The sequence below is a fragment of the Camelina sativa genome, chromosome 16, assembly GCF_030686135.1.
Source record: "Camelina sativa cultivar CO46 ecotype springtype chromosome 16, ASM3068613v1".
Lineage (NCBI taxonomy): Eukaryota > Viridiplantae > Streptophyta > Magnoliopsida > Brassicales > Brassicaceae > Camelina > Camelina sativa.
In genome coordinates this window covers 1,838,359-1,860,933 of record NC_141895.1, presented here as the reverse complement: position 1 = coordinate 1,860,933, position 22,575 = coordinate 1,838,359, and the positions used below count along the sequence as shown (strand labels likewise).

The window sequence follows — 22,575 nt, the reverse complement described above, 5'->3', positions numbered from 1 at the left end:
TTTTGTGTTACATACTTTTTTCTTTCTTTTGGGTATATTCAACCCTCAAGTCCGATGAATGAGTAAATTAAATACAGAAGATACCAAAACTTTTGATGGCGGTCATGTTCTTTTAGAATCACTTTTATTTTTACTATAATTCTTGGAAAACAACAAGAATTGGTAAAGAAGAGATCAATCAAACAAAACCTAAATTAACAACAACAAAAGAAGAAAAAAAACCCTATCATCTCCTATATTTCATCATCTTTGGAACTAAATGAACATAATGTCCTTTCTTCACCATCTCTCTTATTACCTTGCGAGCCTCTGTAAGCTTCCCTGCTTTTCTTAAATAGCTCACCAATGTACTATACACTACGAAATTCGGGTTACACCCTCTAGATTCCATTTCTTTGAGCAACCAACACGCCTCTCTGAACTCTCCCGCCATACACAACCCCCTAATCATCGAGTTGTACGTGAATACATTCGGTAATTGCCCTTTGACCGTCATCTCCTTAAACATCTCCTTTGCCTTCTCTAGCTCCCCGGATACGACGTACCCTGTTATCATCACAGTGTAACAAACAACATCCGGTGCGCACCCGGCTTTCACCATCTCATCTAGAAAGTACTTGCACGCTTCCATATTCCCTGCACGGCTCAGACCGTCTATCAGAGTGGTGAAATGGAGGACGCTCGGGTCGATTCCTACTTCCTTCATATGGTTCAACGTAGTCAGAGCAGCCAGCGGTTTATTTCCTTTCCCCAAAATGTGCAGCAAAATGTTGTATGTGTAGCAATCCAGAGACAAACCATCTCGAGCCATCTCATCAAACAGCCTGTCGAATCGATCCATTTTCCCTAACCTATAGTTGGTCCACAAGAGAATGTTGTAAGTTAGAACATCTGGCGAGAACCCGTCTTCTAACATCTGCTCGTAAACCCACTCAATCAATTTATACTGTTTTACACCTAGCAAAGAATTCAAAATCGCGTTATAAGAGTGTTTGAAAGGTCGGTAATTGAAAGTCTTGGACTTTATGAACTGCACAACAGCTTGTTTCGCCAAACCTGCTTCACCGCAACTACAAATCAACAGATTAAACGTCCTAGCTGTTGTCGGGAGCCCATCTTGAACCATCTCATCAACTAATCTCCACATTGCCTTATACTCACCACACTCTGCAAATATCTTCATAAGCAAATGATATGAATTCACTGTGTGCCTGAAACAATCTTGCTCACCAGACCACACGAAGAATCTATAAGCTAGTTTGGCACATCTGGTCTTATTATTATCATAACTCAAGTTCCTTAAGAACCCTACAAGAACCTCCCTCACTAGAAGTCCTGAGACTCTAACATTAAGCTCATCTAAAGCTGACTTTGTATCGAATCCAGCAGAGTCATCTTGCTTTAATGTCTCGAGAACACGAGACGCACCAAGCTTGGCACTATCCAAAAACCTACACCGAACAGAGATCTCTTCTCGATCGATGCTTTGGAGCTCGCTGATACTAGTACTGGCTTCCTCAACAAATCCACAATCCAAATCTAAAGCAGTGAAACCAATATGAGTTTCATCACTACCCAAGTTACCATTGCAGAATTTTCTGGAGCTGAAGAGAAAGCGATAAGCTTTACGAACTACATTTGTGCCAAAAACAAGTGCCAAGTTCATATCTGATCTCAATCCCCATTATTCTCTGCGATCTTTCCTGCAAATAAATAAATAAAAATCACAGCTTTAATTTCCAAATTTCAAATGTGATCCAAATTCAAGACATAAATGTTTGTAGGGATTGTATTTCTTCTTATTACCTGGATAGTCAAAATAGCAGACGATAAATGCTTATCTTGCTCGTAGATAAGACGGCCTTATCGAATTCATCGAAGACGATGGCTCCAGGTCCGAATCTGAGACTGCGACTAACTGCACAATCCCCAAAAATTAGGGTTTCTAGCCGAAGAAGAAGAAGAAGAAGACTTACAGTAGTGAAAACTGGAGTAATAAAATTTTAGTTTTCTTCAGATAAGTTTTAAAATTATACTCCGACCCGACCCAACCCGACCCGATTATGGCTTATATTATAAGCCCAAAGCATAATGGATTCGATTTTATGGGCCTCATCTGGTTAACAAAACCCGGTTTAAGCGATGTTCCATTCTGGTATAGGTGATTTGTGTTCACATCCATTCTGGTATAGGTGATTTGTGTTCACATTCACAGTTCACTGTCACACTTTAGTTCCCAGTATGATGATCTATGTCGCAATCAAAGATTGTGTTAAATTTTCAAAAATATAAAACATCTTTGTGAATATTACAAATGGTAAGAAAAACCAAATAAATCAAACTCCAGATCCCAGATTTAGATTCATGTTTTCTTCAGATACAAGTAATTGATGTCACACTTACACTGTGATCTCTATCCCCCTATGTACAAAATCGTCGTCTCAAGAATCTGATAAACTCCGTGTATTGTAAGAGATTAGTGGACCTGAAAATCAAACATGTTCAAAAGAAACAATCAAAGCATTTTAGTGGTTTAACCGTAAATGACCATTTCGTCATTCTAGTAACGGCTCACGCAGGGGCTTCGACAGTGATCCATCAGCTCCAAGCTCCATAAAGAACGTTACAGTGACACCAACAAACGAGCAAAACGCTGGAACAAGACCTAAACCGTATCTTGTAACCGAAAGGTAAGCACTTTGTTGGTGGTTGTTTAGTTGAGTTCTTGGTGAAGTACCTGTCACACCAAAAAACAGTTTCATCAAAACCGCTAACACGGTGAGAAATGACTGTTCTGCTGCTCTAAACTTGATAGGGACATGTCTCAGTCATCAGTTTAATTTATATGACTTTGATTAAGTGAAACTTACTCTGGTGTGACTGAAGAACATATAGAGCAAGCCCACAAGACATCTTGTCTAAGAAGCTTAACGAACCACAGACAAATGCGCATCCACCGACTTCTGCACCAATCAACACACTCTGCATACTGATTGCTGTAACCTGTGGAATTGTATAGTCGATGAATTTAAACTAGACATAATACAAGTATGGTTTATAAGTTATAACTGACAGTGATACCAAATCAAAATGAGAGGTAGAGAACGCTATACCATCATTAATGCGTTCGCGATGCCAATAAAGACGGATATAGCATACATGAAAAAACTTATGTTTCTAGGCAAGAGAAGAATTGCTGCACCGCAGAATATCCAAATAACACCACCAGCTGTATAATACGCCTTTAAGCGTCTCCCATTCCATGGAATCTCCTAACATAATTACGCACAAAGAATAGTTGTAATTCCTTAACCGAGACAGAGGAAAAGAGAAGCTTCCGACATATGTTATGAGAATATTGAACCTGAAGCAGAACCGATACAACAAAGCTGCAGATATAGATAATTGCAGGAACCTGAATAATATAACATTCAATCAGCGTACTTATACAAAACTGAAATGATCTTAATGAATATATTACCAAAGCTTTAGCGGATTGATCCATTTGCAAATCATCAATAACGAAGAATGCAAGATAAGCCTGAGAAGGATGGAATGCAACACCTGGTGTGAGAATTTACCGCAGTATGAATGAACATAAACAGAAGCAAGAAAGAAAGCAGAAACAGACCTGAGAAACATTCAATACAAGTCGAGTGAGGAGGTAAACCATAGCGACTTGATAGTATAGAAGTTTCCGGAACCAATAGACCCACGGTATTCTCACTCGGCAAGTTTCTTTCAAATCTAGCCTAAGCCTTTAATCATCAAAACGCATATAACATTCATTGACTATACAAATTTTTGTTAAAATAAAATAAAAATGGAGAATTGAGCATATATACATACCTTGGCTCTTTAGTCCCCATAAGAAATATGATAACAAAGCAGCATCCAATTGAGATAGATGAATATGCAATCCAACGATACTGCAGAGTTAAAGGGTACGCATGCAATCAATGTTGAAACACACTTACTAGCTCCAAATATAAACATAATGGAGAAGTCAACAACACAAAGTATGGAAACCTGTGTTTCGGTATCTTCTTTTGATCCAGCCTTAATTACACCAAATACTACTAAAGCAATTGCATATAAGCCAAGGTTAGCAACCTGAAAAAGCAAAAGCATTGTTAAATTACATAAAGAAGCATAGTTGGTATGGTACCAAACCAAGATCAGGGGAAAGAGCTTGACCATAGTAAAAGCGTTACGACAGCTTGTTAAAGCTACTCTGCTTGTTGAGTTCAATGAAATGCAATTAACCATAGCCCTGTAGAGTAAATAAAGCAGCAACAGAGTCACACAACATATAAACGAGCAGAAAACAAAAAAAAAGGGATATGGCTAGAAGGTGAAGTAAAAGAGATGAGATTACATATGGGAAACTTGAGTAGCAGCCCATCCTATGTTAAATATAGCAGCAAACATGCTGTAGGAGAAGGTTTCGAGGGTTAAAGAGTCATTATGAAGGATGGAACAAGGCAGACAACCTCCAAAAACCGAGGAAAAAGAGATTGCAACCAGTAATGATCCTGCAGCATGCCAAATTTTGAAATGCCCAAACCTATCTATCTGTGATATAACAGAAGACCAAATTGTTAGTTTACCATCAAATTAGAAACAATAAGCTTAAGGCTAAATCAGAGACAGAGAAGTAAGGTACCAATTCACCAGTGAAGATAGTAGCAAACCCATCAGCAACTTGGCCAGAAAGCATAACAATGGCTGCATCTCTACAGAAGGGAAAAAAGAAAAAGATCCTCAGACTATAATTGAATTACTACAAAATTAAGGGTCAGAATCACAAGAAACTAAGATGAAAAAAATTCACCTAGGGGAGAGACCAATTTGGGTCAAGAAAAGGAGGAGGTAAGTGAACCAACAAGAAGCAGTAATGTCATTAAGCATATGTCCAACTCCATAGAAGAAGACAGACCATCTTCCAATGGGTTTTGTGAATGGATCTTCCTCACTCCTTCCGGTCATTTTCTCTCAACAGCTTCTAAAAATTAAAAAGTGAGGATTTTTTAATCAATCTTGGTCTGGAAAAGCCTTAGAAATGCCTCAATAACATCGAATTCACATCAGATACAAAACAAATATGGGAATTGAGCTATCAAAACCCTAAATTGGGAACTTTTTTCAGTCCTCGAAAACAGAGGAATGGGTAAATTTCAAACCCATGAACAGAAAAAAAACAAAATAATCATAAAGGATTGAGCTTTCTCGTACCTTGAATCAACTTTTTTAAACCAAAACCCTTGTGATGAGAAATTGGTTGATAAGGATCCTCAAACACAATCAAACTTTCCCCAAATGGAGGGGAAAAAAGTGGCGTAAAGAAGACAATTCCTAGAAGAAACTGGTTTCATTTTGAACACTCTCTCCACTAACTAACCTAAGAGCATGGGCATCGGTTAGGGACAATTTTTGGTCCCCCAAATTTAAAAGTATTATTTTGAAAGGTTCTTATTTTTAGTATGAGCATTGGTGTCTATTTGTATTTGGTCCCCCAAATAAAATAATAATATTTTAAAAGTTACAAAAATTAACATTAACATTGTTATAACATTAACATACAAATTAACATAAAATTAACATTAACATTGTTATAACATTAACATTGAAAACATTAAAAAATTACAAAATTACAAAAAGTTGGAAAACAAAAACATACAAATAAGACATTAAAAACAGATTGGGAGCACCAACTAGTTCCATGAGAAATTAGACGAGCACCAACTAGTTCTCCAACCAGGGCAGTCAGATTGGGAGCAACAACGTTCATTCTGCTCTTCAGGTAATTGTATAGCTGAGCTCTGTACTCAGACAGAGAAAGAACCTGGTCATAGAGTTCCCGGATGTGCAGCAAGTCAAGGTCACTGACTTCTGTTCCCATGGATATAACTTTGGTTAATGGAGTTCTATTTACACAGTATACAATATGAAACTTACCTCAGAGAAGTCAAGCTTAGCAGCATTACTCCAGTTGCCCATCAATTTAACAGATTTGGCATAACAGATTCTCTAACCCTCATCGCATACGTGTTTAGCTCTTTGTCAAGATCATCGAGCAGACCGATAGCTTGGATAATCATAGTGTCCACCTGACAAAAACTAAACCGTTAAGAGATGCAAGAGAAGCAAAGACAAACACAGGATACGTTAAAATTGGACAATCAAATAGTAGTTCGATAGAGAAGTTCCATAATTCACCACAGGTTAGCTTTGAATCCATTAACAAACCCAATCTTGAGACCACCTTCTAACAAGTCATCATTTCTATTTCAGATAGAGAAGTTCCATAATTCACCACAAGTTAGCCACCTTCTAACAAGTCATCATTCTATTTCAGATATAGAAGCTCTAGCTAAATTAGAAGAAAGAGACTGAGGCACAGAACATACCAGATAAAGGGCATAGAAATGCAAGAACACCGATTTCTTGCTCGTTTGATCACGAAGAAAAATGAGCCTACAGTGTGTAAACGTAGAAAAAAGTAAAAGCTCACCTGTTGACGAACAACAGAGAGAATGCTAGCATCAACCCGTCGAATCTCACCCTGAATCTTTTGCATAAGTGGCTCAACGCCAGATAGTGATGCCTCTGTAAAATGAAACACACACATTTGAAACTCATGGTAAAAGCAGTCACATTACATATGAAGAAAACTAATCAGCAGCTGAACTAAAAGGTCATGATTACAGAAGCAAGCAAAATTCAACAATTCATCATAATACATGGGATTTAATTATGAACCTTATAATCCCTCTAATACTGTTTTCATGAAGAAAATTACAAAATCACCTGTTGGGAACATCTGGTTGATATATTCTAAAGCACTCGATTTATCCATGGCTTGTAAATTTGTGTGAGAAAACCAAAATCACTTGAAATGTGAAGATCTGCAAAACAGATGATCAGCGACACTTTTATTAACACGAACGTGAAGAACACAGCGATCGATTCGACGCAATTATTAGATCAGTCGGGAACAATTAGGGATTACCAATGGTCTAAAGAGTGAAAGCTGAAGAAGCTTACGAGTTTGAAGGAGAGAGAAAGATTGCAACACCAAACGGTGGGCGATGACTGCCGGCGACTGAGATCGGATCGTGTGTGGCCACCGGACCCAAGACGAAAACGGAGACGGAGTCGAGATAGAAGAGAGAATTGGAGAACTTTCTCTCGACGACCAGCTTCCACGTGTCCAAGTAGACGGATAAAAAACGTCCCACTTTAAGATACGTTTCTTCGTTATTTAGCCTTTTTTATTTATTTTTAAAAGATAAATGCTGGGGGACTGCCCAAATAGACGCCATTGCACATGGTCTAACCTTTCTTCCAACGTCATTATGTGCTCATAGGACCTTTTCTTTTTTTGGTTGAAATCTAGGAAATAAATACTATAATATTATAAAATCTTGGAAACTGGAAGTAGAAAAAAGTTGAAGTGATCAGAGAGAGAAAGGAGAGAAGATAGAGTGGGGAAAATCATGCGGTCATGTCTGGTTTATTGCCAGATTTAGTTATGGCTGAATTTTTTGGAATTTTGCTTGTAACAAGGGATCAGTTAATGGATAGGATCTTGATAGCAATTTGTCAGAGATTCTTTTTTTCTTTTGTTTTTTAGGTTAGATATTTTTGCTGGAATCTCTCTATGAAAGGTACTTGTAAATTTCTTGCCCGTACTTGCTTCGTAAATTTTCAGACGGTGATTTTGAATTTTTTATTTCTTTTAAGTTATCTCTTTCTCTCTTTTTTCCTTGATTTATTGCTTAACAGGTTTACACGAGAATGCACGTTGCAGCTGCAGCAATTCAACGCCACCGATTGAACTAGGAAGAGTCAAGAGACAATTTAAACTTTTACCCAAAAAAAAAAAAAAAAAAAAGAGTCAAGAGACGCATCCGCAAACAAGTCGAATTAAATTCCCACCAAAAAAAAAAGGAAAAATAGAATTTCGTCGCCTGAGAGATTCGAACTCTCGCGGGGAGACCCCATGTACTTAGCAGGCACACGCCTTAACCACTCGGCCAAAGCGACTTTTTGATAATGTATTCGTCATAAACTATTTGATTGACTCTGTTTAACCTCACATTTGATATTTGCCATAATATCAATACTAACCAAACGTTGTTCTTGTTCGTTTCGATGTTACAATGACCTACTATATATCAGAATTTTACGATTTTAAATTTGTAATAACCGCAGCTAAAAAACAATACGACAATTCATTGTTTGTCACTATAGCCGACCATTGTCAAAAAAAAAAACAAATTGGTGATTCTCTTGATCTAATGAAAATAAACTCTTTTTTTCTTTTTTTTTTTTTTTTTGTGAACAACAAAGACATTAGACTTATATATTTGGAATGAAGGTATCATTCATACACACATATATATATATATATATTGTTAGTAGGATATGTGAGTAATCTAACCAAATTATCTCCTATATATTAATAGAGAAACACTTTCACAAAAAAACTGACGTATCGCGCTCACAGAACTCCTGTATCTTTCTAATAAATGCACTTACTTCTCATTGTTATTTACATAAATATGCTATTGTAATATTATGAGCCAATGTTTTTTTATATTAATTTTTAAAAATGAAAGATTTAATCAACTATTAAATCGAAAAATATATTTAATTATCATTTTTGTAACCTATTTACTTATTAAAAGTAAATTACATTTCACAAAAAAAAAAATTATTCATTTATTTATCACTTTTATCATTTTCTAATTGCATTTTTAAACTTATGATTAGTTTAATTAAATCTATTAGTTCAAAAATATTACTTCATCTATTTAATGGTATAGTGATATTGATAATAATGTGAAACATAAAATATGTGAATTTGATTTTTAGAGACACAAAAAGACATCAAAACTTTCTGCACTAGCTTACAATTCTTTTTCAAGTTCAAATATTTCACGGGTGAAACGTATTTTACAAAAAATAAACACAAATTTGAATTAACGAAAAAGAACTTTAGTTACATATTTTATTTTATACAAATAAATTTTAAATCTCAAATAATAATTTTATTCATAATATTTTATTTAAATTGATTTATCCCGGGTTGGTACCTACTTATTAGTTTATGACACGACCAGAAGACCTAAGAAACATAGACCCACAACCAAACCTTGCGAATAAAGCCAAGTAAAATGGTACTGGTAGGCCCATTCTTTATAAATTTAATAATCTATAAAAAAGTCCAAAACAATAAAAAAAAAAAAAAGGCCTTTGTAGGAATTGAAATTGAAACCAATCATAAACCCATTATCACTAGTACTACTACTCAACCACAACCACTATCATTTGTTTTCTCCTTTTCCCTTTCTCTTTCTCTCTCGCAATCGCAACCACCACCACCACTTCTCAATGTCGTCTTCCACCACCACAACAACCACCGTCCACGGCGAGCCTGAACGACGAACATACTGGTGTCACGAATGCGACATGAGTCTATCACTCCTCTCTTCCTCCGACTCCGATTCCGATTCATCTCCTCTCTTATGTCCCCAGTGCGGTCTCGATTTCCTCGAACGTATGGATCACGATTCTTCTTCTTCTTCTTCTAATCTCTTTGACGTCACCATCGGCGATTTCGAAGAAGAAGGAGTTGACGATGGAGATAACGATGACGACGACGAAGAGGACGAAGAAGATTGGTGTTTCGTCGATCCAACTGTTAACTCCGATGACAATTTCCTCCTCGATAGTCCTTACCTTCACCGTCTCCTCCGTCACCTCGCTTCCGATAACTCCGGATCTTCCTCTTCCTCTTCTTCTTCTACCTCTTCATCTTCTTCGTCTTCGTTGCTGAGATCTTCAGATATCGATTCGATTCCTACGATTCAGATCTCGTCTTCTATGCTCTGTTCCACCGACGGTTCAGATCCCGGTTTACTCTGCGCCGTCTGCAAGGATGATTTCGTCGTCGGTGAATCTGCTCGGAGGTTGCCGTGTAGCCATATATATCACTCTGGCTGCATCGTTCCTTGGCTCTCGGATCATAACTCGTGTCCGCTTTGCCGGTTCGAGCTACCCACGGCGACCAAGGTTGGTTCAGAGAGGATCAGATTGTCGGATCTGGCTACGATTACAGCTGATGGTGATGATGTGGAAGACGATTGGCTTGGGATTAGAAACGCGTTGGGGAGACTGGCTCGTCGTCATGAGCAGATGAGATTGGGAGTTGGGGAGATGGAGAGGAATCTGGCTCGGACTGTTTCGGGTCTTGGGATTGGTATGAGAAGAGAAGAGATCCTCCAACTCCAAGGTGGTGGTGGTGATGAGAGAAGCAACTCCTCGACGACGACGCCGCCATTGTAAGAACAGAACCTACTTTTGCAAAAAAGGTTTCAGATATCAAAATAAAACGAGTTGTGTGTTTTTTTTTTAATAATTCTCAGCTCTTTGTTTATTTTACTTACAGTTACAGATTCGGCTTTTTTTTTTAATCGATTCTTGATTTATATCACAGAAACAAGAGTTGTTGCTTCTTTTTTTTTTTTTTTTTTTTTTTTAATGTTTGATGGTTTTAGTCAAATCGTTTTTTTTTTTTTTTTTTCTTAGATGAATCATCATCTACTTGGATGCATTAATAAATTGATGAAACGTTACACTGTAATGATTGTTTAACGTTTTCAATTCTCGAATGGAATATTATTTAACCGCCGAGGTTATGACCTAATTTCAGATTAAACAAGAGCAGATAAACAAATTTGGGCTGTGAGTCTTGGGGACTGTCACATAAAATCCTTGTATTAGTCGAGAACATCTAACTTGTACGAATTATGAAATGATTAAACATAAGTAAATTATAAGCAATTTTCTGTTCTTTTAATTTAGGTTTATGATCAAATTATATTATAATTTGATCTTCATCTTAATAATAGTTAGGTAGCCACAACAATCACACCAAGTAAATAATACCAACTACACAGCGAAAAAGATTCGTACAGAAAGTGAAACTGAAATGATATGCATCCAAAGAAATTGGATCAACGGTGGTACGTTGTAGTGTATGATTCATAACATGTACTACTGTACTATAGGACTTATAGAGTTATAAGGAGATTTGTTTCTCTGGTATAAGAAGATTAAGTCAACAATCCCGCGTATCAACTTTAATTAATGGCTGAAACAATATGTCTTTTGTTTTTTACAAATAAGTATCTTACAGCTAACACGCTTACAAATGTCAAAACCGTTTAAATTTTTATATAATAATCGAAACACGAGAATGTCAAACTATGTTCTATTTTTAGGAATTAAAATAGTTACATTTGACCTTGAAATCTGTTGATGCAACAACATTCAAGTAGTGAATCAAACAAAAAAAAAAACTCGAATTGATGTAGGTATAATAATTCTTTTTACTACTAGTTTGGATAACCACACATGGTTTGACCTCTCCGTATGATTAGTGGCCACTGTTTCGGATTATTAATCTAATCAGTAATTAAAACAGACCAAAAAGCCTTCCACGTGCGCTGTTGTACCACATATCACGTGCGACGAGTTTCTGTCGTGTCTTTTATTTTATCTTGTAAACTCTATTATAAATTAGTTTTAGTCTAATAAATCTCTATTTTCACATCTATTGCTATTTTTTCTTCTATTTTTAGAGGAACTCTACTTTTTCCTCTATAAATAGAGATAAACTATTTTATTTGCAAAATAATCTTCTTAATTTTTAACTTCTTTTATTTATGACCAAAATAAATAAAATAAAAATTTTAAGAACTAATAATACAAATTTAATAAAATAATTATTTTAAAAAACTAATAATAAAAATTCAAGTTTAAATATTTAGTCTAAAATATTGAGACTACCATTTGGAAAAGATAATTTCTATAAATTATAATATTTATTTTTCATTCAATCCATAATAATTATTTTAATACAAAAAACTAATAACTTAATAATCCGGTAAATTACTTTGGGATCCACCAATATTGCTAAAATATTGTCCAAACGAACCAAATGATGTAGATGGAGGAGGAGCTTGTTGATTATTCCGCTTTTGTATAATCCATTCTTTTGTACGACGTAATGCTATTTATAATAATAAATATTTAATTTAAATAAAAATAATAATTTTATGAAAGTGTTACAAATTTAAAGTAAAATGGGTTAGTTTGCAATTTTTATAAATAAAAGGTGTTAATTGTAAAAAAAAAAGAATCTATTTGGAATATTCTTTTTTTAAGGAAAAAATAGAGAAAACCATTGGAGCAAAACTCTCCTCTATTATAGAACCAAAATTTAATAATTAACTACTCTCATATATTTTCTATACAATATACATTATATACTATATTAACGACCAACGTACTATTTTCCCCTCGGAACTATCATATCGTTCCAGTTTCCCATCGATCTTTGCCTTCTTACTAGTTCTCCTTCGGACTTATCTTCTCCGACTATTTCCCCCCGAATCCATACTTATACGCCTATTTCCCCATCAAACTTAAACTTCTCATCTATCATCCCATCGTTTTGGTTAAAAACGGTTTACTGTTTTGATTAACCAACCACAAATCTTATTAACCAAATTAAACCTTATTAAACCGGATTACTAACCGATTACAACCCGATTACATAACTAAACCTAATTTTAACCTAAAAAACAAAAATCCCCAAATCGATTTTTTTCCTTTCTCTCTCGATGAACCCTAAGATTTTTTTTGTGATTTCTTCTTCCCGATTCTTCTCTCTTGGCGCTTGCGATGGCGTTAATTCCCTTTACTACTCCGCCTATTGGAGTAGATTTCGATGAAGAAGCTGAGGATCAAGATGAATTTCATATAGACAAGTTGGCAACAGATTTTACGAATGCGGAGGAATCGATTCGCCATAACGTGTACCTAGAAAGCGACGATGAGGATGAGGAACGTGATCGTAGTGGTGCTGCGAGAAGGGGGTGTGGAATCGTTCGTGGTGATGGTTCGATGTACAAAAGGCAAAGCTTCTACAATGGAATTGCTTTTAAAGAGTGTGTTCTCGACTATGCACTGGCAAGCGGATGTAACCTGAAGCAATACAAGTATGATAGGGATAGAATCGATTTTTAAGTGTGTTGGTGCTAAAGGGAAATGTATGTGGAAAGTGTATGCCGCATCTCTTCAAAATGACTCGATGTTTTGGATTACACTCTACACGAACAAGCATATTTGTGTACCTAATGGAGAGTGTGAAATGTTTAGGGTCCCAGTCATAGCTAGGTTGTTTCTTGATAAGATTAGAGAAGAACCAGAATATTACATGCCTTTGAAGATGGAACAGACAATAATGGAGAAGTGGAAGATATCAGTTACTAGGGGTCAATGTCAAGCTGCTAGGAGAAAGGCTTTGGGATGGATAGAGCTTGAATATGACACTCAATTTGAACGGCTCAGAGACTGTGGGGCTGAGATATTGGAAGCAAATCAAGGTTCTGTTGTAGAGATTGATACGGTGAAGAACGATGCTGGACATGATGTGTTTAAGCGATTCTATGTTTGCTTTGATGTTCTTAGAAGAACATGGAAAAAATCATGCAGACCACTGATAGGAGTTGATGGTTGTTTCTTGAAAGAAAAGATCAAGGGACAATTGCTGGTTGCTTTAGGGAGAGATGCTAATAATGCTATTTACCCAATAGCTTGGTGTGTTGTTCAAGTTGAGAACACATATAATTGGTCATGGCTTGTGAATAGGCTGAAGATTGACTTGGAATTAGGTGATGGGGATGGTTACATTATGGTGTCTGATCGACAAAAGGTATGTGTGGTTGGATATGTTTTATGTTTTGATTAAGAGTGTATCAGTTTCTAATGTGATTGAAAATGTGATTGTCATTCATAAGCTAGACCATAGACAATTGATTGTTATTATCGTTTAGAACCGAGTTAGTAATAGTGTAGACCATAAACGTGATTGTCATTACTTTATTACTATCTGCATACACACAACGAAAGTATCGTCGATTTGGGTTATGGTCGGATTTGGAAGTTTTGGCCACAATTGCTTCTCCACACCAACATCTCTTAGGTACACCAACAATTCTTCCTCTTTCGCGGACATTTGTCGAAGAGCTCGAAGATCCAGAGACATTGCTCATTATTTTGAGAGAAATCGAGAGAGGTTTTCTTTACAAATTCGATTTTAGGGTTCTTAGTTCTTCTTCTCGATTTAAAATAGAAGAAGAAGAAGTCGGGTCGGGTTGTATTTGTTTCTCGGGTTATAAATTGGTTTCATACCGGTTTGAGATTGTTTTCTGTCTAGTTTTGTACCAAAACCGTGTAATCCCAGTTCGATGGGGAAATAGGCGTAGAAGTATGGATTCGGGGGGAAATAGTCGGAGAAGATAAGTCTGAAGGAGAACTAGTAAGAAGGCAAAAATCGATGGGAAACTGGAACGATATGATAGTTCCGAGGGGGAAATAGTACGTCGGTCCTATATAAATCCTATTATATCTATCTCTACTATCACTTTATCTATCCCTACCACCAACCACACCCCCTCTATTTCCTAAAAAACCACTTTCTATCACATCACACCACCTCTAACCACCGGACACCGCCGGAAGCCACCGAACCACCGCCAGAAGCTGCCGAACCACCGGTGGAAGCCGTCGGACCACCACCATCGTCCACCCCTAACCACCACTACCTTCAAACCATAAAACCCAAAATTGTAATTTACCCTACCCTTAATCCTAAATTTCTAATTTTTTCGAATAGATGGTTATATTATTTATTAGTTTTTTTTTTGTTATTCAGCAAATTCACCGGTTGTTATTATTGATCACATAGAATTTGATTTTTTTTTTTGTTTTTTTTCTTGGTTGTAATTTTATTGTATGTAATCTCTATGTAAACTTCTAATATCAACCAAAGTCTTAAGTTAGACTATATAACTAATAATTAAAAAACGATGTTTAGTGTAGACAATAAACAATTACATATTCACCTTAAATTAAAATTTACCTTAACCTAGAAGAATGTTTTAATTTATTTAACATCTTTACAAAAAAAGATAAGTATCATTGTATGTACAAAACTAGAAGAAACCCTGTTTTCAGAAGCCATGTAAGATTAAATATGCCGACATTTTTTAACAAATTCGTATAATAAACACAAAGTCAAATTCACATCCAAAGGTTAATTAGTCGACGAGCTAAAGTCAACCCCTCATAGTCATTAAAATAAAACATTGCTCACGCCATCTACTCGTATGTATGTTTTTACTTCTTTATTTATAGAGCTAATTGATTTTTAATATATCATTTGGAAAATTAGAAAACCCATTTTATTCCGATAGCGTAAAAGAAACAGATCATTCTCTTGGATATTTATTTACATATCAAGTTGTTTGTTATGTGTGTAATGGAGGGCAGGTACAGAGCTATTTCGTCTTATATTTCTTATTCATTTTCCTATTCAGTTTGTCCTTAACAAATGTTTTTGACCAACTAACAAATAATATTGTATTTAATTACATACTTTATTATCATATTCACATTTTGTTTTTTTGGGTATATATAGAGAGAGATATTCCACAACATATGCATATTATTTCTTGAAACAAAACAAGAAACCTCAACCAAAAAACAACAACAAACAACCAAATCTTCTTTCCTTTTCCGTCTAAATGGTGAGAAATTCAATGAAGCCTGAGTACGATCTAGATCATCTTCCTCATCAAAGCTTTTACGGAGATTATTCAAAAACTTTGGTTCCCATGAACAAGAATTCCCAAATAATAACCAAGATCAAGCCTAAGATCCGTATCATCCATATATTTGCACCAGAGATCATCAACACCGATGTCAAGAACTTTCGTACACTCGTCCAAAGTCTGACCGGCAAACCGGAGATTACCAAAACCCGTTCTAAGAAAAAGATAACCAAAACAAATTTCCAACCACCACCGCCCCTGCCTCAAGAATCCGACCAACAACATACGATGGAGCTGGTCAACAGAATAATAGGGAGCAACGTAGTGAAGGAAGAATGGGGATCAAGTTCGAACGCCAATACTTACTTTGATTTAGATGGTTTGATCGATCTTGATGAAGAAGACAACATATTCTCAAGTCGATGGTTTGATCTTCAACAACAATAAATAACTCGCGCGGTCACACCTTACCCTGATATGTAAGACTTCTACAAATCGTGAGTCATATATGGGTTTTGATGATCTGATCATTTCTTCCATATGAGACATAACAAGGCGACATGGTCGACGAGGCATATATACATGGTTGAGACGACGATCGTCAATTCATCATATAGGTAGGAACATACGCATAACTTATACATATGTACACATGTTTGGTTTTTTTCTTTGGTGCCCTTTGATTTAATTTGGTAGACTGACTTCATTTGCCAAAAAAAAGAGTGTAGTGATGAGTTTAACTTGGTAGAATGATTTTGCCAAGAGAAAGTTTGAGTTTTGATCTCCGATCATGTTAAAGCTCTACTCAATATTGGTGTAACACGTTGTACTCACGCGAGCGTGTATTAATAATTCTTTGATGTATTTGTGATCGACTCTGCCGCTGCGCAAGTTTATGTATAAAAACGCGAGAATGATAATTATCATTAATTTATTTGTTTGTTTGTTCATAAGTCATAATTTATAGATAATAGATGAATAAACGAAATAGTAAAAAGATAAGTGATTCTTACATTACTCTAAAAGAGTATAGATTCTAATATACAAAATGAATAAAGTTTTAATTGCTTTAATTTAGAGATTAGTTCAAGGTTTCACACAAAACTTTGAATACCAAAAAGATGTATTTATATATACAACGTTATTACGTTAAGAAAGGTAAAGCATCTCAATGAAAAAAAAAGGGAAAAAGGGTAAGCATCTATTATCTATAAACCCATTTATCCTTCAGCATATATATTAGAATTTGGAGGGAAATGTTAATCTTTTCCTTAAGCTTTTAATACGTTATGGTAACACGATTATAATGAGTTGTAATGGGAATATACGTAGCGTTGCCAAAAAATAATTTTGGATGTCATATTTTTCAATCTTAATCATTGATATATTAGTTTATATTTGGATGACATAATGATCAATAGTGTCATATAATATGTAATGTTTTAGTAAGAACTATAGTAGTTACATTTATTATTGTTAATAGTTGTATTACATCATTCAACAGTATTTTCAAAGAATGGAAAAGGTTACTAATGGAGATGAAGAATATCAAACCGCCCATTCGACCAAAATATTATAATAACGAAGTTTCTTTTTCTTGAATAATTTTATTCGATTGACAAATTTTGACAATTTTTAACATCATCCAACAAAATAAAATTATGTTAAACCAAAAATATACGTTTTATATAACCCAATCAGCTACTTTTTTTTCTTTTTAAAAATTTAGACAACAGACATATTTTTGATCATGACCTTGTTTTAAGCCTTTAGTATCGTTACGGCTGCTTCGATTCTTGGGAGTCACGGTCTTAACCGTATGTAACCCGAACGGTTTGGTTTTGTGCATTGTAATTAATTGGTTTATTATTCCGGTTTAGTAGGAAGAATCCGTGTTTTAGAAATTTATGTTAAAACCAAAAATATATACGTTTTCTACAACCAATAATACTTTTTTCTTAACTGAAGCGCAGACATATATTTTTTTTTATCATGACCTTGTTTTTAGGCTTTAGAATCGTTACGGCTGCTTCGAATCTTGCGAGTCACGGAATTAACCGTATATAACCCGATCGGTTTGGTTTTACGCATTGTAATCAATTGGTTTATTATTACGGTTTAGTAGGAAAAATCCGTGTTTTGGTTTACTTATGTTGTATTTTGTAGTCTCTCTGATAACACAGTCAGAGTCAGAGACGCTTGTTGGTCACGTTGCAGTTGCAGATATATCTGAACATCTCTAAATTTTTGGCTGAACGTTTAAAATTTCGAATCTCTGGTAAACTTCTCTCCACGCTCTCTCGTTCATGTGTAAATCCTCTCTAATTTGGCCAATCTCTATCGCTTGGATATAGCCCTAATTAACGGATCAATGTTTATGTGAAAAAAAATTGGTGACAGGTGTGCGTTTTAAAAGGATGGTGTTTTATCGCGGCGTATCAGCCATTTCAAGGCTTCGGTCACGAGCTGTGAGTAGATTTGGCTTCACCCTTTTTGTTTGTGTTTTGTTTTATGTGAATCGATTGGTGATCAGATCTAGTATAAGCAGGTGCAACAATCTTCACTTAGCAACTCCGCTAGATGGCTCCAGATGCAGAGCTCTTCTGAATTGGTTAGTTTTTAGGTTTTCACGTTCTCGTGTGTAGCAGTTCAATATTTGGTGTTGATGTTGTTTATATGATGGCAATGCAGGACTTGAAGTCGCAGATGCGAGAGATAATCCCAGAACAACAGGTAAGGTTCTACATCATTGTCTTTAAAATTGAACTTGTATACTTCTGGTTCTAGTGAATGACATTGTTTCTAAGTTTAGGACATATCAAATGCAGTGAATCTCTTGTCTTTGTTCTAGTCTAGTTATTGTCTTTTCTCATATGCAACTTCCAATTTCAGGACCGTTTGAAGAAACTGAAATCAGAACATGGAAAGGTTCAATTGGGGAACATTACTGTTGATATGGTATGGATCTAATGATCTTTATCCGCTCTGTTTCATTATGAAGGCTTTCTCTTTTAAGATATAGTACTCCGTTTTTAATGTGGTATTTGTGAAGGTACTTGGTGGAATGAGAGGGATGACTGGATTACTTTGGGAAACCTCATTGCTTGATGCAGATGAGGTATCAATATACTTTTGTTCATAAAGATAACTGTCTGGTCAGTATCTTAAGCGTTATTGTAATGATCTTATATTTTATTACAGGGAATACGCTTTAGGGGCATGTCAATTCCTGAATGCCAGAAAGTATTACCTTCAGCTCAATCTGGAGAAGAGCCTTTGCCTGAGGGTCTTCTGTGGCTTCTTTTAACTGGGAAGGTTGAATTATCTCAACATTTTAGTATGGTTTATGGTAATGTACCATGAATGATCCTGAAGTATAGTTTTCCCTCTTTTCGATATACAGGTGCCAAGCAAAGAGCAAGTCAATGCTTTGTCAAAAGAGTTGGCTCATCGTGCTGCTGTTCCAGGTTTGTAGTTCACCTCTAGACTCTGTTTTTATTTCTTTATCTCAATTTAATGATCCATCAGTACTTAGGAAAATACAGATTATGTTTGTTGCAAACATAACTCTAGTTTATACTTGAGTTTTACATTGCAGATTATGTTTACAAAGCTATAGATGCTCTGCCTTCGACATCTCATCCAATGACTCAATTTGCTAGCGGTGTTATGGCCCTTCAGGTGGATGGCTCTGTTATATACTAGATTGGTATTTGTAACTCTTAAAATTTACTAATTTTGCGATGATCTTATCTTGTTGAGTTGTTATTCAGGTTGAAAGTGAGTTTCAGAAGGCATATGAGCAGGGTGATGTTCATAAGTCAAAGTATAAACTTTCAAGTTTCGGTTTGTTTCTTGATTGCCTTTTAGTAGCAGGCATCAGATAAACTGAGTTTTCCTTTGCAGGTTCTGGGAGCCAACCTATGAGGATGCCTTAAACTTGATTGCTCGTGTCCCCGTTGTAGCTTCATACGTTTATCGGAGGTAAGCTTTTATGCCCTTTCCCAATGCCTTCTTCGGGACTTGTTACTTATTACTCTTCTTAAATTAGCATTCTAATTAGCATTGCAGGATGTACAAGGATAGTAGCATAATTCCATTAGATGATTCTTTGGATTATGGTGGAAATTTTTCACACATGCTGGGATATGATAGTCCTCAGATGAAAGAGCTCATGAGGCTTTATGTCACTATCCACAGGTTTCTTCTGGTTCTCTCTGTTTCAACATGTCTCAAAACATAATTAATAAGCTAAAAGATTTAATGTGTATTATGGTTTTTTTGTTCTACTATTGTTGGTTTAGTGATCATGAAGGTGGAAATGTTAGTGTTCACGCTGGTCACCTGGTATGTGTTGCTACATTATCTTGCCATCAAGTGAATTTTGTTTTGGTCTTGATGCATGATAGTGTTCCACTTTTAGTTTGTACATATATCAGATGTTTTGAATTTATACATTTCTGATGGTTCTGTTTTTGGCTTTTGATATTTCTTTATTAAGGTTGGGAGTGCACTTTCGGATCCATATCTTTCATTTGCAGCTGCGTTAAATGGTTTAGCTGGGCCACTCCATGGTTTAGCAAATCAGGTACCCATCTTAATATCTTATATATCTCCTAAATGATAATTCTCTTGTTCAAACCAACAAGTGTATGTAACAGGGTTCCAAGAATGACTCTTGTAAGCTGCTAAATTTATAATGTTCAACTAAGAATTTTGAAATCTTAGTCTGTTTTCTTGTCTTTTGTTTTTCCCATGGTCTTGTTGAAGGAAGTTTTGTTGTGGATCAAATCAGTTGTCGAAGAATGTGGAGAAACTATTTCAAAGGAACAGCTGAAAGATTATGTTTGGAAAACGTTAAACAGTGGCAAGGTAAATTAATTCTGCTCTGCTTAGCCTTTTGAAGCTATTGTTTAGCTAACATGCTCTGACTTGAAAGAATTAGACTGTTTGTTTTGATTTTGTGGTTTGCCTGTGAATGTTGCCAGGAAACTTTAAATAAACATATATTTTGCAGGTTGTTCCAGGATATGGCCACGGTGTTTTGCGTAAAACGGATCCAAGATATGTATGCCAAAGAGAGTTTGCCTTGAAACATTTACCTGATGATCCTCTTTTTCAGCTGGTGAGTTTTTTTCCCCTAATCTTATGTGTTGCTCTTAAATTTGTACTGGCTCACAAATCATTCAACTCGATAGGTCTCAAAGCTTTATGAAGTGGTGCCTCCTATTCTAACTGAGCTGGGAAAGGTATTATTAACATTATCATTCATGTGCTACCAGATTTCTGATTTTCTTATGAATCTTGGAATCGCTGTTGCAGGTCAAGAACCCGTGGCCTAACGTTGATGCTCATAGCGGAGTGCTACTGAACTACTATGGTCTAACCGAAGCAAGGTACGAATTCCATCGTTATCACTTAAGTGTGACTAACATTGGACCTTCTTTTGCTGAATCTTGGTTGTAATAGAGTGGCATTTCTTTCAAATTTAGATACTACACTGTGCTTTTTGGCGTCTCAAGGAGTCTCGGCATCTGCTCACAGGTACACACAGACATACATTCTCGCTGTCGACAATTCTCTTTTAATACAGATATCCATGGAAATAAACTCACACTCATTATTATGATGCTGTTTTCTCTTTCCCGTTTCAGCTGATATGGGATCGGGCTCTTGGACTGCCACTAGAGCGGCCAAAGAGTGTAAACATGGAGTGGCTCGATAACTTTATGCGCTTGAAACGCTAAGTTGATCCCTGACTGTGGTTGGTCAAGGTTCTCTCTTTTATGAAACCAGCCATCTCTTCCATTTGAATGTGGTATCTTTTGCCACTTTTAGAGAAACAAACGAGTTTGAATCTAAATTTTTCTCTTCAGAGTTTTCATTTTGGTTCTTCCGCTAAAAACAACAATGGCAAAGTAGTAAAGTAAAGGTCTTTCTCAAATTGAGACACCGTAATATTTATCCTTGACTTTTATGTAGACAAGTCAACCTACCTACTCGTCCGTTCAAGCCATCCATTGATTTGTTTTGATTGGTCCTCAATGAACTATCGCATACAACGCAGAGTAAACATAAGAGGATTATGGGAGTCGCTGGATCCTGCTACCGACTTGTTAGAAACCAAGAGAAGAGGTTTCTACGACATGGAACTGATTGTTGGAACACATCCTAGTCCTCTTCGTCATGGTCAGTCCAGTGGGCAGGGGTTCAAGACAAACATACAATTAAGGATGGTCATCCTTAAACAACCAAAATCATGTCGAGAAAGGAACTTGACCTCCTTGACGCTTACGGCATCCTCTTCTCTCGAAGACACAGAGTCTTGACATGACCGTGCAAGGATGACTAGTCTAGACACCTCCTATAGTCATCCTCCTAGTAAAAGCAATACGAGATTCTTGGTTTCAATATGAGTTCAATACTTCCATGTTAAGGCTCAGGACTTGATTCGTCATCTTTTGCGCTGGAGTCAATCCGTCCACGTTTTTTAGGCTTCTTTGACCCGTCTCGCCTTGCAAGTGCAAGGGTTGGTCTCACGAGTTTCTTATTCTTGTAAAGTTTATCAAAATAATATCCTTTCACATACCCTTTTATCTTTTGCGTGTGAATGTGAACTATAAAGTATTTCATTAATTTAATGATAGGTTTAACTTTAAAAGTTTTAAAAATCATGTCATCAACCCCATCAAGACCTGTCTGTAACTCTGTATCACACAAACAAACGTTCGTGTATGAATGTACTAAATGCGAATATTTGATTCATAGACCTTTTTAATAATATTTTACTATTATTTTTGTAGGTGACCTCACCTGGGTCCAAATCTCCCCCCAGATAAGGCCCATATATGACTCATAAGATAAGGCCCATGTCTTATTGAAACGG

General features: G+C 36.0%; 5 protein-coding genes, 1 non-coding gene and 1 pseudogene across 13 annotated transcripts; 3 read left to right on the top strand and 4 right to left on the bottom strand.

Moving 5' to 3' along the window:
- Positions 1-110: 110 nt before the first annotated feature.
- LOC104749333 (pentatricopeptide repeat-containing protein At3g60050-like) lies at positions 111-2,544 on the bottom strand. Of its 2 annotated transcripts, none has more exons than XM_087490963.1 (3): positions 2,404-2,544; positions 1,807-1,918; positions 111-1,703 (listed from the first exon to the last, which is right to left on the bottom strand). In XM_087490963.1, exon 3 carries the CDS (start codon positions 1,664-1,666, stop codon positions 227-229), a length of 1,440 nt encoding a protein of 479 aa, XP_087347089.1. In that variant the 5' UTR covers positions 1,667-1,703; positions 1,807-1,918; positions 2,404-2,544; the 3' UTR covers positions 111-226. The 2 variants fall into 2 exon arrangements, with proteins under 2 accessions (XP_087347089.1, XP_010469238.2); XM_010470936.3 differs by lacking the exon at positions 2,404-2,544 and having other exon boundaries at positions 111-957; positions 1,057-1,703; positions 1,807-1,947.
- LOC104749332 (uncharacterized) lies at positions 2,268-7,639 on the bottom strand. 2 transcript variants are annotated; one of them, XM_087490964.1, is made up of 14 exons: positions 7,331-7,639; positions 5,236-5,401; positions 4,835-5,005; positions 4,667-4,736; positions 4,379-4,575; positions 4,198-4,273; positions 4,030-4,113; positions 3,850-3,929; positions 3,632-3,758; positions 3,482-3,541; positions 3,365-3,415; positions 3,114-3,272; positions 2,871-3,003; positions 2,268-2,737 (listed from the first exon to the last, which is right to left on the bottom strand). In XM_087490964.1, the coding sequence occupies exons 3-14, from the start codon at positions 4,987-4,989 to the stop codon at positions 2,556-2,558; spliced, it is 1,374 nt and encodes a 457-aa protein (XP_087347090.1). In that variant the 5' UTR covers positions 4,990-5,005; positions 5,236-5,401; positions 7,331-7,639; the 3' UTR covers positions 2,268-2,555. The 2 variants fall into 2 exon arrangements, with proteins under 2 accessions (XP_087347090.1, XP_087347091.1); XM_087490965.1 differs by having other exon boundaries at positions 4,835-5,002.
- LOC147925027 (vacuolar protein sorting-associated protein 53 A-like) lies at positions 5,534-7,341 on the bottom strand. 6 transcript variants are annotated; one of them, XR_015584175.1, is made up of 5 exons: positions 7,013-7,341; positions 6,811-6,908; positions 6,411-6,609; positions 5,959-6,110; positions 5,534-5,845 (listed from the first exon to the last, which is right to left on the bottom strand). XR_015584175.1 is itself a non-coding variant. In XM_087490968.1 (5 exons), exons 2-4 carry the CDS (start codon positions 6,857-6,859, stop codon positions 6,000-6,002), a joined length of 255 nt encoding a protein of 84 aa, XP_087347094.1. In that variant the 5' UTR covers positions 6,860-6,908; positions 7,048-7,339; the 3' UTR covers positions 5,534-5,892; positions 5,959-5,999. The 6 variants fall into 6 exon arrangements, 4 of the variants coding, with proteins under 4 accessions (XP_087347094.1, XP_087347093.1, XP_087347095.1 ...); XR_015584174.1 differs by having other exon boundaries at positions 7,048-7,339; XM_087490968.1 differs by having other exon boundaries at positions 5,534-5,892; positions 6,515-6,609; positions 7,048-7,339.
- Positions 7,640-7,967: 328 nt separating the features above from the next.
- Positions 7,968-8,049, bottom strand: TRNAS-GCU (transfer RNA serine (anticodon GCU)). Its single transcript has one exon. It is a non-coding gene; the product is annotated as a tRNA-Ser (tRNA).
- A 953-nt stretch (positions 8,050-9,002) lies between these two features.
- On the top strand, positions 9,003-10,651 carry LOC104753243 (E3 ubiquitin-protein ligase RDUF2-like). The gene has a single exon (XM_010475522.3). The coding sequence runs from the start codon at positions 9,400-9,402 to the stop codon at positions 10,351-10,353; it is 954 nt and encodes a 317-aa protein (XP_010473824.3). The 5' UTR covers positions 9,003-9,399; the 3' UTR covers positions 10,354-10,651.
- A 4,949-nt stretch (positions 10,652-15,600) lies between these two features.
- LOC147925025 (VQ motif-containing protein 18 pseudogene) lies at positions 15,601-16,623 on the top strand (annotated as a pseudogene).
- Positions 16,624-17,874: 1,251 nt separating this feature from the next.
- LOC104749330 (citrate synthase 5, mitochondrial-like) lies at positions 17,875-21,657 on the top strand. The gene is made up of 20 exons (XM_010470932.3): positions 17,875-17,967; positions 18,090-18,157; positions 18,238-18,300; positions 18,381-18,422; positions 18,582-18,647; positions 18,742-18,807; positions 18,891-19,004; positions 19,093-19,156; positions 19,288-19,370; positions 19,463-19,515; positions 19,596-19,673; positions 19,761-19,889; positions 19,994-20,036; positions 20,191-20,277; positions 20,460-20,561; positions 20,707-20,814; positions 20,888-20,938; positions 21,012-21,085; positions 21,182-21,233; positions 21,344-21,657. The coding sequence occupies exons 2-20, from the start codon at positions 18,107-18,109 to the stop codon at positions 21,434-21,436; spliced, it is 1,419 nt and encodes a 472-aa protein (XP_010469234.1). The 5' UTR covers positions 17,875-17,967; positions 18,090-18,106; the 3' UTR covers positions 21,437-21,657.
- Positions 21,658-22,575: the final 918 nt, after the last annotated feature.

What these genes read in the sequence shown, in the direction of transcription:
- LOC147925027 (XM_087490966.1), bottom strand. Translation starts at nt 6,859, where the DNA reads ATGGATAAATCGAGTGCTTTAGAATATATCAACCAGATGTTCCCAACA. An exon ending in CAACCAGATGTTCCCAACAG is followed by an intron (nt 6,610 to 6,810) that starts GTGATTTTGTAA and finishes TTCATTTTACAG; the next exon opens with AGGCATCACTATCTGGCGTT.
- LOC104753243 (XM_010475522.3), top strand. Translation starts at nt 9,400, where the DNA reads ATGTCGTCTTCCACCACCACAACAACCACCGTCCACGGCGAGCCTGAA.
- LOC104749333 (XM_087490963.1), bottom strand. Translation starts at nt 1,666, where the DNA reads ATGAACTTGGCACTTGTTTTTGGCACAAATGTAGTTCGTAAAGCTTAT.
- LOC104749330 (XM_010470932.3), top strand. Translation starts at nt 18,107, where the DNA reads ATGGTGTTTTATCGCGGCGTATCAGCCATTTCAAGGCTTCGGTCACGA. An exon ending in GGTGATGTTCATAAGTCAAA is followed by an intron (nt 19,516 to 19,595) that starts GTATAAACTTTC and finishes TTTCCTTTGCAG; the next exon opens with GTTCTGGGAGCCAACCTATG. An exon ending in AAACGTTAAACAGTGGCAAG is followed by an intron (nt 20,562 to 20,706) that starts GTAAATTAATTC and finishes TATATTTTGCAG; the next exon opens with GTTGTTCCAGGATATGGCCA.
- LOC104749332 (XM_087490964.1), bottom strand. Translation starts at nt 4,989, where the DNA reads ATGACCGGAAGGAGTGAGGAAGATCCATTCACAAAACCCATTGGAAGA. An exon ending in CAAATTGGTCTCTCCCCTAG is followed by an intron (nt 4,737 to 4,834) that starts GTGAATTTTTTT and finishes TCCCTTCTGTAG; the next exon opens with AGATGCAGCCATTGTTATGC. An exon ending in TTGTATCGGTTCTGCTTCAG is followed by an intron (nt 3,273 to 3,364) that starts GTTCAATATTCT and finishes TAATTATGTTAG; the next exon opens with GAGATTCCATGGAATGGGAG.